The sequence below is a fragment of the Equus caballus genome, chromosome 7 (genome assembly GCF_041296265.1).
Source record: "Equus caballus isolate H_3958 breed thoroughbred chromosome 7, TB-T2T, whole genome shotgun sequence".
In the NCBI taxonomy this organism is placed as follows: Eukaryota; Metazoa; Chordata; class Mammalia; order Perissodactyla; family Equidae; genus Equus; species Equus caballus.
In genome coordinates, this window is record NC_091690.1 from 83,560,996 (window position 1) to 83,573,079 (window position 12,084).

Sequence of the window (12,084 nt, forward strand, 5' to 3'; positions counted from 1 at the left end):
GTAAATCAGACTAGCTCTGCCTCCTAATGGGGAGGGTAGGGGGGCATTGCCCACTTTGTTAAGCAGTGTAGACCAGGAAAACGATGGCTACTTAGTGGCCAAGTTGTATGGTGATGCTACATTTACACAATCTGTTCCCTTAATTTTTTTATTCATTCGTTCATTCAACAAATGTTTTTTGGGACCTCTGTGTGCCAACTTCAGGCCTGAATTTTTTTGTTGTTTTTGATGAGGGGTGCAAATATACAGAGATGAATGATATATAGTCCTTGTCTTTGAGGAGTTCAGAGCCTAATAAAGAGGTTCCCAAACTTTCCCAATTTAAGGCATCCTTAGTGTCTCAGTAATTTTTTTCACAATGTCCCTGGATCAAAAGAAATACCTAAAAGTTCTGTTTGTTAATTAAGTCCAAATAACTTGGTTTGGGTATTTCACAGGGTCACAGATGTCACTGTGTTTCCCTGGAACATTGAAAATACCCTGTGGCTCCTCTGTGAGTTCACTGTGGTGCCATGGGGTGCCTTGGTACATAGTTTGGGAACCATGGGCCTAATAAGGAATTATAATATTATTTCACTGCTGACATCTCTTGGGGAGTTATAATACGTTATCTTGCTCAATGTGCTCATTTTACAAATAAAACATGGAGGCTCAGAGATGTTAGGTTGCAAGGACTCGCACAGAGCTTGCCTTCCCTCCCCAATGCAGAAAGCCCTCCCCTCCCTCGGCTGGGGGCGCCCCTGCACGTGTCTCAGTCTCTCAAGGGTGCTGATAGCCCCTTAACGCCTGGTCCAGTGGTGCCTTGTCTTACCAGGCCCTCTGCCCAGGGCAAGGCTGGAGCCATGCGGCCTCCTTTCTTTCCCGTGGCCGCGTGCACAGTGGTCACTTTTTCCATGAGGCCTGCATCCCCTGGAATGTTGTAGCAGTTGTGCTAACTCCAGGAGGGGGATGCTTCAGGCTCTCCCACTCCCTCTCTCTGGGAAGGCATGGGCACACGAGGCTGGGGCTGAGGGCGGAAGGTGTGCAGGTTGCAGGGTTCTCAGCAGAGCAGCTAAAGGTCGAGCTGCACCCAGCCCCTGTGTCCCCCTTTGCTCCCCGAGCTGCCCCATTCAGAGGCTCTGTGTGAGGCCAGTGGTGCCCACCGTATCTCCCACTGAGCAAAAGCTTCTGGAGACCCGTTGTTGGCTTGTTTTGCGCCAGCCCAGCCATTTTTCCTCGGAAGCTCAAGGACCCCTCCTTTGGGCTGCCCCATCCTGAGCAAGCCAGGGCAGCCTTTCTGGAAGTGCCCTTAGCCAAACATTTACTGTCTTTCCCTCCTCACCCAGTTTCTGCCACCACTTACCCCACAGCTGGGAGCTGAGAGGAATGTGGAAACCTTTCACTCACCACACCTCTGTTTACAGAGTGACCGAATTGAAAGAGCCCGGCCAGCTCTGGCTCGGGAGGTAGGAATGGTCAAAAGTCGACAGTCAGCAAGCCAGCCAGGCCCGCTGCGGGCCGCTGGGTCCTCGCTCCACTTCCTGCTGGCTCTGATAGGAAAGGCAGTGGGAGGGGGTGGGCTCTGCCTGGCCCAGCCCTGGCTGATTTCGACCCATGTTCAGTCTCCTCTAGGATGTGCCCCTTGTCTGCCCATCTTGAGAGGGGTGAACACCCACAGATCTGAACCCTCCCACAGCCCCATTTAATGTCTAAAATTTGCCCTGCTCTTTGCATAGGTAGAGAGATTTGCTCATTGGAGGAAGTGCCTGGCGTGGTCATTAGCTGTCTTTCTTTTTCTCCTCAAGCCCATCAAATGCTTTCTCTGGGTGGGTTGGCAGGTTGGTGAGGCCACTGGGTCACATTCTGCCTTGACGTCACTGAACTACCCCAGCATACTGTCCACCGCTCAATGCCAGTACAGTGATCGGGACCACACACAAAGTACCCTCCCCGCCATGTGATCATTTGCCGTCTTGTCGTATCTGAATCATATTTCAGTTTGGGAAACCAATTTGCAGTGCTGTTTGGTCTTAACATTTCTCACAAGCAAAGGGTACAGAATCCACGCTGGTTTGCCCCGATGGACAGAGAGGGTGTCCGCACAGGAGATTCTGAACACCGCACACACACACAGACGCTCCACCGCACGCCACAGTTACAGTCAGAAGACATCAGTGCAGTTAGACACACAACCCTCATTGCCTTAGCTCACATGTCCCTGTGGACTAGAGATGCGAACTAGACCGTGCTCGCGTGAGTCTGCACCGCAGCACACACACAGTATCTGTACATGTTGGTGCATCTGTGTTCGACCTTGCCCCCTTCCCCCTCCCTGCCTGCCTCTCCCCACCCCCTCACTAACTTCAGAGGAGCATCTTGATATGGAACTTGAACAGCCCACATTTATTCACAGTGAGGCATCTTAATCTGAAGAGGGTTCATTGTTTCTCTGCTGAGCCAGCCTTAAAAATCTCTCTCCCTCCCGGTTTTCACCACTCGTGTTAAATTCTTCTCCCATCCCTAATCCTGAGAAGTCCAAATCCCAGCAAGACTGATCAACTTCAGACAAGATAAAAGACTTCCCCCACCCACCCCGAAGGACGTTGTTTACTTTTACAGAGAGTAACTCTCCCATCCGTCCCCCAACAGGGTTGTCCCTCTGCTGAGGGGGACCCTATTGGGGTTGACTGATTGGCTCTGAAGACTGGATGGCCCACGCCAGAGACAAAGAGAAGCCCTTGCGCTGCTTCTGTAGATCTGGCTCTGTTGCTGGTCAGCATCTAAAAGCCTCATGGCATCGGACAATTCCTGGGGACTCCAGAGCTCTTGTCACCATGCACCGCAGGTGACATCTGAACATACGTACATGGTCTCTGTCCTCCTGCGTGCTCCTAGACCTACCACAGGCGGGTAATGCCTGCACTATGGCCCCTCAGTCCTTACACACATTACATTTCATGCATACTCAGGGGGCCTCATCTTTGTTTTCCCTGTTCTGAGCCCACTCCTTGGAGGACAACACAACATAGAAGTTGTCACTTGTCCATGAAAAGCCCATGCCAGAAGCCAGGTCAGTGGCCCCAGGATATTTACCCAGGTCCTCCCCCAGTGCTGGTCCCTGGTCGAGTGGAGTTCACCTCGCATGACTCGCGTCAGTGCCTGGTCTGAGTAGCCCAGTTCCCCCTCCCTGCTCTCCTTTCCTTGACCCTCCTGCAGAAACACTTTGCAGAGAGCCAGGGGCCTTATGTAAGAAAGTGCTTCCTCCATTCATGCATTCATTCAACACATGTTTATAGAGCGCCTGTTTCACGCTGAGTTCTCTCCTCGGTGCTGGGGGTAGAGAAGTGAACCAGACAAGCGAGGACCTGCCTGAGGAGCTGGCCTTTAGTGGGACTTTCCAAGTTCCTCTCACTCCCCTTCCTCAACTGCTTTCACAGGGGAACCACCCAGCCAGCAGCCCAAGCTCCCACTAGGTTTCCAGTACTTCTCCATCAGAGATCTGAAGGAGGTTCAGGGGAGTCAAGAGCACCGGGTCCTGATGCTGCTCAGCAAGTGCAGGGCCCTGCGCAGCCCCTCCGGCCCCTGGGGTTTGTAGGCAGCTCTCTCTCCTGTCCTCCGTACAATCGCAGCCTGGGACTCTGAGCTGTTTACAGAATGAGGATGCACCTTGAAGCCAGGCAGACAAGTACATATTTAGGTCTGCTGGGAATTCGGTACATGTTCGAACCTCTCAGAAAGTTCCTTTGCTTGTCTGCAAAATGATTGTAATGACACAAACGTTGCATTGAGTTCCTTGCTGCGAAGACAGCAGGAACAGAATCGTGCTGCCGTCGAGTACCTTCTCGGATACATGGAAGGGGCTCCGCAAATAATTTCTGTCCTGCAGGAGTACGGATTAGATGAAGATGCTCATTTTCTGAAAGATGAGTGGGACTAGTTGGATTGAGCACTTGGCTCTGTCCTGCTCCATGGACGAGACACCATGTTTGTTCATGGCACACAGAGCAGTTTCATCTTTGTCTCATTTCTCTTCCTGTTACCTTCTGAAGAAGGCAAGGGATATGTTCTCATCCTAGTGTTAGGGATGGGGAACCTTCGATGTAGGGAGATTAACTTGTGATGTCATATAGGTGGTAAATGTCAAAGTCAGAATGAGAATTCAGATTTCCTAATTACATTAACTAGCATTAACCTAAGTAACAGTCTCTAACACTTACGTTGCACTTAATATTATAGGAAGTGTTTTACATACATCATTTCATTAATCCTTACAACAACTTAGGAGCTAGATAGTGTAACATCTTAGAGGTGAGGAAGGTCAGAGAAGTTAGCTGATTTTCTTAGGTTATACAGCCGAGAAGTAATTAGTGCCGGAACTCAAACCTGACTCATTGCTCTGCCATTGAAAAGAGGAGATCTGTCTTGCTAGTGTCACTGGCCATCCTTCTACATGTCATGGCTGCCTCCCTGCTCCACCAGACCATTGCCTGCAACGGCCAATCTCTCTTCCTGTGACCCACATCTAAATCTCTCCGGGGTTCAGCTGCACTAGGCTAAGTAAATCTAAAGCTTGTGTGCTTTGGGCTAAAATCACATTGTCAGGCATATGGGAACATGTTTATCTGGTGCTGATCAAATAAATGACCAGATTGGCAGATGTATGTTATTGATTTTTTTTTTAAGTGGAGACTTCAATTAGTTTAGTAAATGCCTTGTGGTCTGTACAGTCTTTCAAATCTTTGGGAAATCATGATAAGACAGTTTTCTTAGGGTGAAAGGGCAGGAAACATTAATAGGAAAAGAGAGTGAGTTGTTTGTTTATTCTCCTGCTCTCTCTGAATAAGCACAGTTAAGTGTTTTCTTCCTTCTTGTACCCAATTCTTTGTGAAGCAAATAGAGTCCAAGGAGATGGGGGTCCTGAGGCAGCTTTGGCTCCCAAATAGAGATATACTGATACCGAAACATTGGGTAAATCCCTAGGTTTGCATTTCCTCCACCCTTTTGTTTTAGCCGAGCTCTTGGTTTTGAGTCAGGACTTCGTGATAAATCCGCAAGGAAGAGTGGAGGCTGTTTGGGTATGTATGTTGCTAACCTTTCCATCTAGACTGCATTTATTGTCCCGAGGTTGAGCTGAATTAGAGGAGCTGAGGTTGCCCCACCCGCTTCTTTCTTCCCCCTGAAGGAGTTGGGGTCTTCTTAGCCGCTGCTCCCGGGCACACTTCCACCAGGAGTGCTTTCTGTGCGCCTGTAGCTAATATACTGGGTTTGGATCCATACAGGCTCTGTTGGAACCGTCGCTCCCCGGGCTGTTGAATGCGAGAGTAAGATGTGTTGCTCTTTGACGGAAAAGCCAAATCCTCATTTAAGGTGGAAACAAAAAAACAACAGAAAGCCTAAGAGTCTGCACGAAGTGTTCTTGTTGGGTTGGACATCCTGTACTCACAGGCTCCAGTCTCCGGGCCAGCGGCGTTGTCAGGCAGCCTGCGCCTCTAAGACCCAACATTGTTGAAAATAAGGTCATCTGTTTCTCTTGGTGTTTGCCCAAGCCTTTGGGTTGAAATCATTTCCATTCACAAAATAATGATTTATTAGAAGCTGAGGGAAATGTTGAAGGTGAGGCAGGGCCCTTTGATCTGTTTTGTGCTGCCCAAGCAAGGGAAGGGTCAAATTTTTGAACAGATATCAATAATTAAACTGTGGTTGATCTTGTCTTAAAACACAAAAAGGGTGCAAATAAATATGGGGCGGGGCCGGGGCGATGGGGAGTGGAAGAGCAAGGAAGGTGGTGCGTTTCCCTGGGAGCAAGGGGCTACACAGCGACTGTGTGCTGGCTTGTTTCAGAGCAACCAGGAGCTGACATGATCCTCCTACGACTGGGCAAGGGGAGGGGGCTGGATCGGCTACCTGGGCTTTACGCCTGCCTTTGAGGGGAGAGGGTGGACAGTAACCCTTCCTACTGCAGCCAGAGTGGAAGAAGGGCCGGGATTTAATGTGGGCCTGCTGTGGAAGGAGGCTCCCAGAAGGAGGGATACCTGGTTGGTGGGAATGGCTCCGTGGCCCTCAGGGCGCTGGCCTTTTGGAGGAGCCCCAGCTGGAGACTGGTGGCAAAGAGGTCTAACCCCAATGTCAAGGATAGACGTGGTGCAGAGGAGGCACTAAATCCAGCCCCCCACAGCTTCAGCTCCACCTGCGTGGCCCCTCTCATTCCCTTGACAAGCCTGAGAGTGGGTGTGGCCCTGGCGGGGTTTGCGCAACGGGCTTGGGTAGAGCGGGGTTCCCGGCATTTAAATATTAAGATTCGGGCAGCAGAAATTAGACTGTGAGGGGCAATCAGTAGAATAGCCATGTGATTTATGGTCTAAACCAGGATACTTTTGAGAGTGCAAGGGGGCACCATAAATAATTATGCTGGGCAACAAAGCAATAAATCAAAACTGTCCTGGGAAAACTGGGCTGTATGGTCACTGTGGTTTTCAGACCATGGCTGATGCTCCTTTGAAGTTAATAAAATGTCACTCACTGGTGGCTGAGTCCCGAGAACTCCTGCCTGGGAGGTGAGTAGTGCCACCTCCTTGTAGGACATGGTCTCTGTATGGCAGCACACAGAGGGCATCAGCAGGCCTGGCTGTGACCGCTCTGAGCCCAAGGTCACCTTGACAATGGGGACAATCCCGCCCTGCCCATCCACAGGGATTCTTTGTGCTTTGGGATGTTTCAGGCTGATCTTTTGGGATGTGATTCCCACCCCTTCTGATGGAAGCCCTGGCTCCCTGGGTGGAGGGGGGCTCCCTCCACTGTGCCTGCACACACTGAACATGGTAGCATTTGTCGCGGTGTAGGGTAAGTGTGTCCATCTGTCTCCTGGGCTGGCAACTGTCAGTGCTGGCTCCAGGCCAGCCCTATGGCCTCAGGGCTGTTAGTGGAACCGCAGCCTGGACGGCCCTGAGCTCAGCATGCTTTCTTGGTCATTGCAGGTGGACCGCCAAACCGAAGAGAACGACATGAACAAACGGAGGCGGAAAGGCCTCAACAACCTGGACGAGGTTTGTACACACAGTGTCAGTTTAAACAAAGGCCCTTTGCCTGATGGCCAGTGGCCACAGGTCCACTGGACTGGGACGGAAGCTCTGGCCTTCTTCCTTTCCTCTTACGAACCACTGGGTTCCAAGCTTGGCTTGATGGAAACACATGAGGTTCTGGTCCTCCCTCCACTTACTAGTTATGTAACCTTGGGAAAAATTCTCCCAGGGTGTGGCTCATGTCTGTTAAATACGGATGATGCATTTGAAATGTAGGAAACTTTGTAGGATCTTTAAGCTTAAATAAGATTTTAAGATTAAATGAGAGGACGTAAATAACATGCCGAGCATGATATCTGGCACTTCGGTTGATCAATCTACAATCACTATTAAGAGTAAGTAGTACAGAGGCACTAGCAGTCCCACTTTTCTCCCAGTCCATGTTAGTTTTTACCTTTTGTGTTTCCTGCACTTTGAGTCTTCAAGGGACCTGTCCCCGTGCCCACAAGTGCCACCTTCTGGTGAGGCAAGAAAATTACAGGCTACTTTGTCAAAACCCAGCACGAATCTCTCTCCTGCTCCTGAAAAACTGATCCACAGAAAAAGAGAGTATGCATTCCTGCTTGCCCAGGCAGCTCTGTAAAGAGACCTGAGATACACACTTCACTTGAAAAAGCCATCCTAAACCCAGAAAAGCAAGCATCGAAATTGCTGGTGAACTGTAGGATGCCAGCTTTAGCTAGCCTCCTGGCTGATCTCAAAATGATGACAGAGAGGCACGTGGGATAATTTGTATGCTGTGTTCATACTTGATTTATAGGACTTAGGAAAGACTTCTTTTGTCTTATATGGATGAAGAGCTGTTGCTCTTGGCTCTGGTGTGAGCAAGAAGCCAGCAAATAGGGAGAGAATTGTGAGGAGGCAGCCGAGGCTAGTTGACAGGGCTGGAGAGACTTCCCATTCCCCAGCCGTGGGGCGCTAGATCTCACCTTAAGTGCCCGTGACTTGCTCCTGCCTCCTCCCGAGAAGCTGTCCTTGGGTACATTTTGTCTCGGGAGGAAGGAAGCCTTTCACCTGCGGCTCATTTGAGGCGGTGTTTGTGCTGTTTCTGTTGATGACAGCACAGGAGTTAGAGTGTGGGACGAAATCCGGTTGCACCTGCCCCTTCTGAGATGGCTTTGGACTGTTCTCTGGGCCAGCTGTTTTGCTTAAAGTCAGATTTAAGCAATAATTTTTTCTAAATTCTTGTGACTCAAAGTGTGGGCCAAAACTAGCCGCATTAGCATCACTTGGCAGCCAGTTAGAAATGCAGAGTCTGGGGCCCACCCAGACATACTGAATCCGAATCTGCTTTTGAAGGAAGGAGACCCTGGTGATTCTTGTGCATGTTGATGTCTGGGGAGTGCTGGTCTGCATGACCCGCTATGCTGGCCGACTTTGGCCTTGTGCAAACAGTGACCACCCCAGCAAGCTCTGTATTGGTGAGCAGAGTTACATTTCCACTTTGAAGTGGCCAGCGACTCTTTGGTTTGTGTTTGTCCAACACTTCAGAGTGGCTCTGCACACACGGTTTCCCATGGGCTGCTACTCTTAAGGAATCTTAAAAAAAAAATTGACTAAGGCTTGCCTCTTCCCACGAATTCCTTCTAAGTGAACACATCTTTGTTGTCTTGAGAATGTCTGTTCCCGCAAGGGAGATTCATTGTCTCCTTGGGAAAGCAGACTGCCCACTTGACATGAGAGAGCCATGTATACTTCTGGGCTTACAGGAGCAGATCCTATGGTAAGGGGGAACAGACATTCAGTGAACGCTGGTAACTTCCCAAGTTTTGTTTTTAGCAAAAGAAATCTTTCATGGAACTCCATGTTATGAAACGGCATAACCAAGTGACCATGGCCAGCATCTCACCAGTCAGAGGTCATGTCGATACCAGGTACCCTGAAATAGAGCCATGAGAAGGGCACTTCACCTCTGCATCCTTCTCCAAGATCCATAACCCAGTCTAGTCATGAGAACACATCAGACCAGCCCAGATTGAGGGCCTTGGTACAGAATAGCTGACCAGTCCCCTTCAAAACTGTCAAGGTCGTGAACGACACAGGAAGAAAGAGAAACTATTACAGGTGGGAGGGGACCGAGGGGACTTGATGACTGAAGGCAATCTGGGACTCTGGATTGTATCCTGGAACTCACACTGGACACCAGTGGAGAAAGTGCTGTCGTCCAAATCGAACCTATAGCTGTAGTTGATAGTGTGGTGCCAGTGTTCATTTATTGATTTTGATAACAGAACCCTGATTGTTCCACATGTTAACAGGTGCAGCTGGGTGATGAGTATGCAGGAACTCTATGCTATCTTTCTAACTTTTCTGTAAATCTAAAATTACTTCAAAATTAAAAGTTTTTTTAAAAGAGATAGCAGCCACCAAGCCGGACTGGCTAAAGTTGGGAGTGGGTTGCAGAGGAGACGGGAGAAAAGCCCAGAGCCTGTGCCCCTCCTGACTGACAGCCCCTCTTCTACTCCCCTACCCTTCACTTCTTGGCAGCCACGTAATATATTTTGAAAACCATTTTGCTCATTCTTCGTTATTCTATTTGATTTTTGCAGCAACCATGTGAAGTAGGTTATGCTCCCTTTATACAGATGAGGAAAATTTGGAGAAGTCTAGTAAACTGCCAGGGTCATTGGGCTGGAAAGTGAAAGAACCAAGACTCAAGCCCTAACTGGCTGGCTCCCAAGCCTGGGTGTCTTCTTTGGGAAGACATGTCCCTCCTGTGAGCATTGTCTCCACTGGGCATCGCCTGCTGCTTCTGCCTCACTTCCTTAGAGCTTGGAGGGCGTCCTTCTTCAGGAACCTCATCCCGCGTCCTGAGCCCCCAGGCCCCCTCCCTGCTATCTGGGGTCCGGGATGCATAACCAATGCCCTGACTTGGCCTTGCAGCCGTCTGCCTTTCCCAGCCGGAGCCTGGGCTCCAATCAAGAGGGCGGCAGCAGCAAAGAAGGTGGAAATGAGAACAAGGTGAAGTCCTTGGCGACTCAGCTGCTGGCCAAGTTTGAGGAGAACTCTCGGAACCCCTCGCTCCTGAAGCCGGTGAGTCCCGTCAGATGATCACTGGACCTGCCTTTCTGGTGACCAGAGCTGAGAAGCCCGCAGAAATGTTCAGGCTAGTGGTGGATTTCACATATGCCAGCCACGCCTGGCTCAAGCGAGGCTCGAGCTTCTAGATCAGGAGTCAGCAGACTTTTCTAAAAGGGGCCAGATGGCAAATATTTTAGGCTTGGGTGCCATACGCTCTCTCTTGCAACTACTCAGCTCTGCCGAGATAGCGTGGAAGCAGCCATAGATGATACCTAAACAAATGCACGGGGCTGTGTTCCCATAAAACTTTATTTACAAATACAGGCGGCAGGCCAGATATGGCCCAACAACCATAGTTTGTTGATGCCTGTTCTGCAGCGGAGAAGAAATCCTTTCCCTAATTTGGTTTTGCTTTGCAACCATGACTTGGTTTGCAGCCATCTGTGAGATGGTGCAGCTTGAGGGACCTCTAGAGGTGCTGGCTGCCGGGAGAGTGCTAAGCCCATGGTGAGAAGACCCATCCAAACCAGCGGAAACTGAGCCACGGGTCTTAGCGCCATGTGGGCCTATAGCAACAGGGACCAACCTCCCTAATGTTCTCATGGTGCCCCTTCCTAGGTCCCTCGAGTCAGGCTGGCAGGGCTGTTGTGTTTGACCAGGGTCAGTGTGAGGCTGAAAGACACAGAGTGCTGCGGGTCAGGCTGCAGACTGAGCCGACTTCTCCCAGGTCTGGCTCTGGGTCTGAGCTGCATGGATCCATCTGTGCCCCGGAATTCCTTTGGGATGCTGCTGTTATGTCACAAAAGCTTGGGACAAGGGGTGCGTTTTTTCTCTGGAGAACACCTGTCAGGTGACAGAATTTGGCTCCTATCCAGAGGAGGACAGACTCAGTTTATTAGGTTTAGAGGCCATCATAGACATCTTCCTGGTCTGGATGTGGGCCATGCTCCTCCTGGACAAACTGACCTTCCCCGAGAGGCCCAGTGATTTTATTATCAGGGGGCCATTTTCCTGAGATTTATAATTCTCTGAATTTTCTTCTCGATTGTCCCTTCTGGAGGCTTGGTCCCTGACAGTCTGCAGGTGTTGCAGAGGACTCTTCTCCATCAGAAGGACTGTGGCATCTCCCTAAACTAGTAGGCAGGAAGCTTTCCCGTATCTAGGAGGACTCTGGGGCTGGCCATCCTGGCCTGGCATGGGCTCTGGCAGTGGCCGCCCAGTACCCCAGGTCTGAGCCAAAAGCATGGCCTCGCTGGGATTCACACGTTGTCCCAGAGCAGGGGACTCCAGGACTTGCTGTTCACAGGGACAGAGAGCCAGGGTTCAAGTTTCCCAGCTGGGCTGGGCTTGCAGGAGCTCAGCCCAGTGCTCTCTCCACGCTAGCACACTCTGCCTGCCTCTCCTCCCTCCACTGTCCCAGTCTGACTCACCTTTTCCTTCATGTTTCCTGCTGCTGCTTTTTCGGACTCACCTTCCTCCTCCCAGCAACACCGAGGCTCAGGGATAGGTAAGGTCCTGCACTCTTCCTCTGACCCGCCTGTTAACTGTCGCCGCCCCACGCCGGAGGAGCCCACACCCAGCCCATCGCCTCCTCTGAAAAGGCAGGTAGGGCTCCTTCCAGTGGATGCTGTCTTGGTGAAACCAGAGGGATGGGGTCAGTGGCTGTCTCCGCACCCCAAGTAGAGTTGATTGTAGATTCTCTGGGGACCCAGACACAAGCTTGAGGTCACCACCCTGATAGGTAAGAATAACCGAGTATTCAGCATCTTGAAATACATGCCAGTCAGGGCTGTTGACTCACCAACTACCATGCTCTTGGTAAAAGCAGACCACACCACACGGGTGTTTTGTGTGATGCCCCTGGGACACTTAGCTTTATTTGCAGACCACTTCAATAGGCTGATTATTAAATCAATGAAAGCGTGGCAGTGATGGTGGAATGGGTTCAAGTGGCTGATTGGCTGCGTGCCACTGAAGGGGTAAGGCTGGGATGTGGTGAGGGCCT

At 50.5% G+C, this 12,084-nt stretch overlaps 1 protein-coding gene across 16 annotated transcripts in view; it reads left to right on the forward strand.

Annotated features, from left to right (window-relative positions):
• The window catches only part of MICAL2 (microtubule associated monooxygenase, calponin and LIM domain containing 2), a 223,567-nt gene that overhangs the window by 110,931 nt on the left and 100,552 nt on the right, over nucleotides 1-12,084 (forward strand). For 9 of the 16 annotated variants that reach the window (XR_011441127.1, XM_070274785.1, XM_023646061.2 and 6 more), the window contains 3 exons: nucleotides 6,954-7,022; nucleotides 9,942-10,091; nucleotides 11,565-11,684. Coding sequence is in view for 13 of the 16 variants with exons in the window: in XM_070274785.1 (XP_070130886.1) it covers nucleotides 6,954-7,022; nucleotides 9,942-10,091; nucleotides 11,565-11,684 (339 nt within the window). In the remaining 3 variants the exon portion in view is untranslated. The remainder of the gene's footprint in view (nucleotides 1-6,953; nucleotides 7,023-9,941; nucleotides 10,092-11,564; nucleotides 11,685-12,084) is intronic. The other 7 variants (XR_011441129.1, XR_011441130.1, XM_070274780.1 and 4 more) reach the window with 1 other exon arrangement.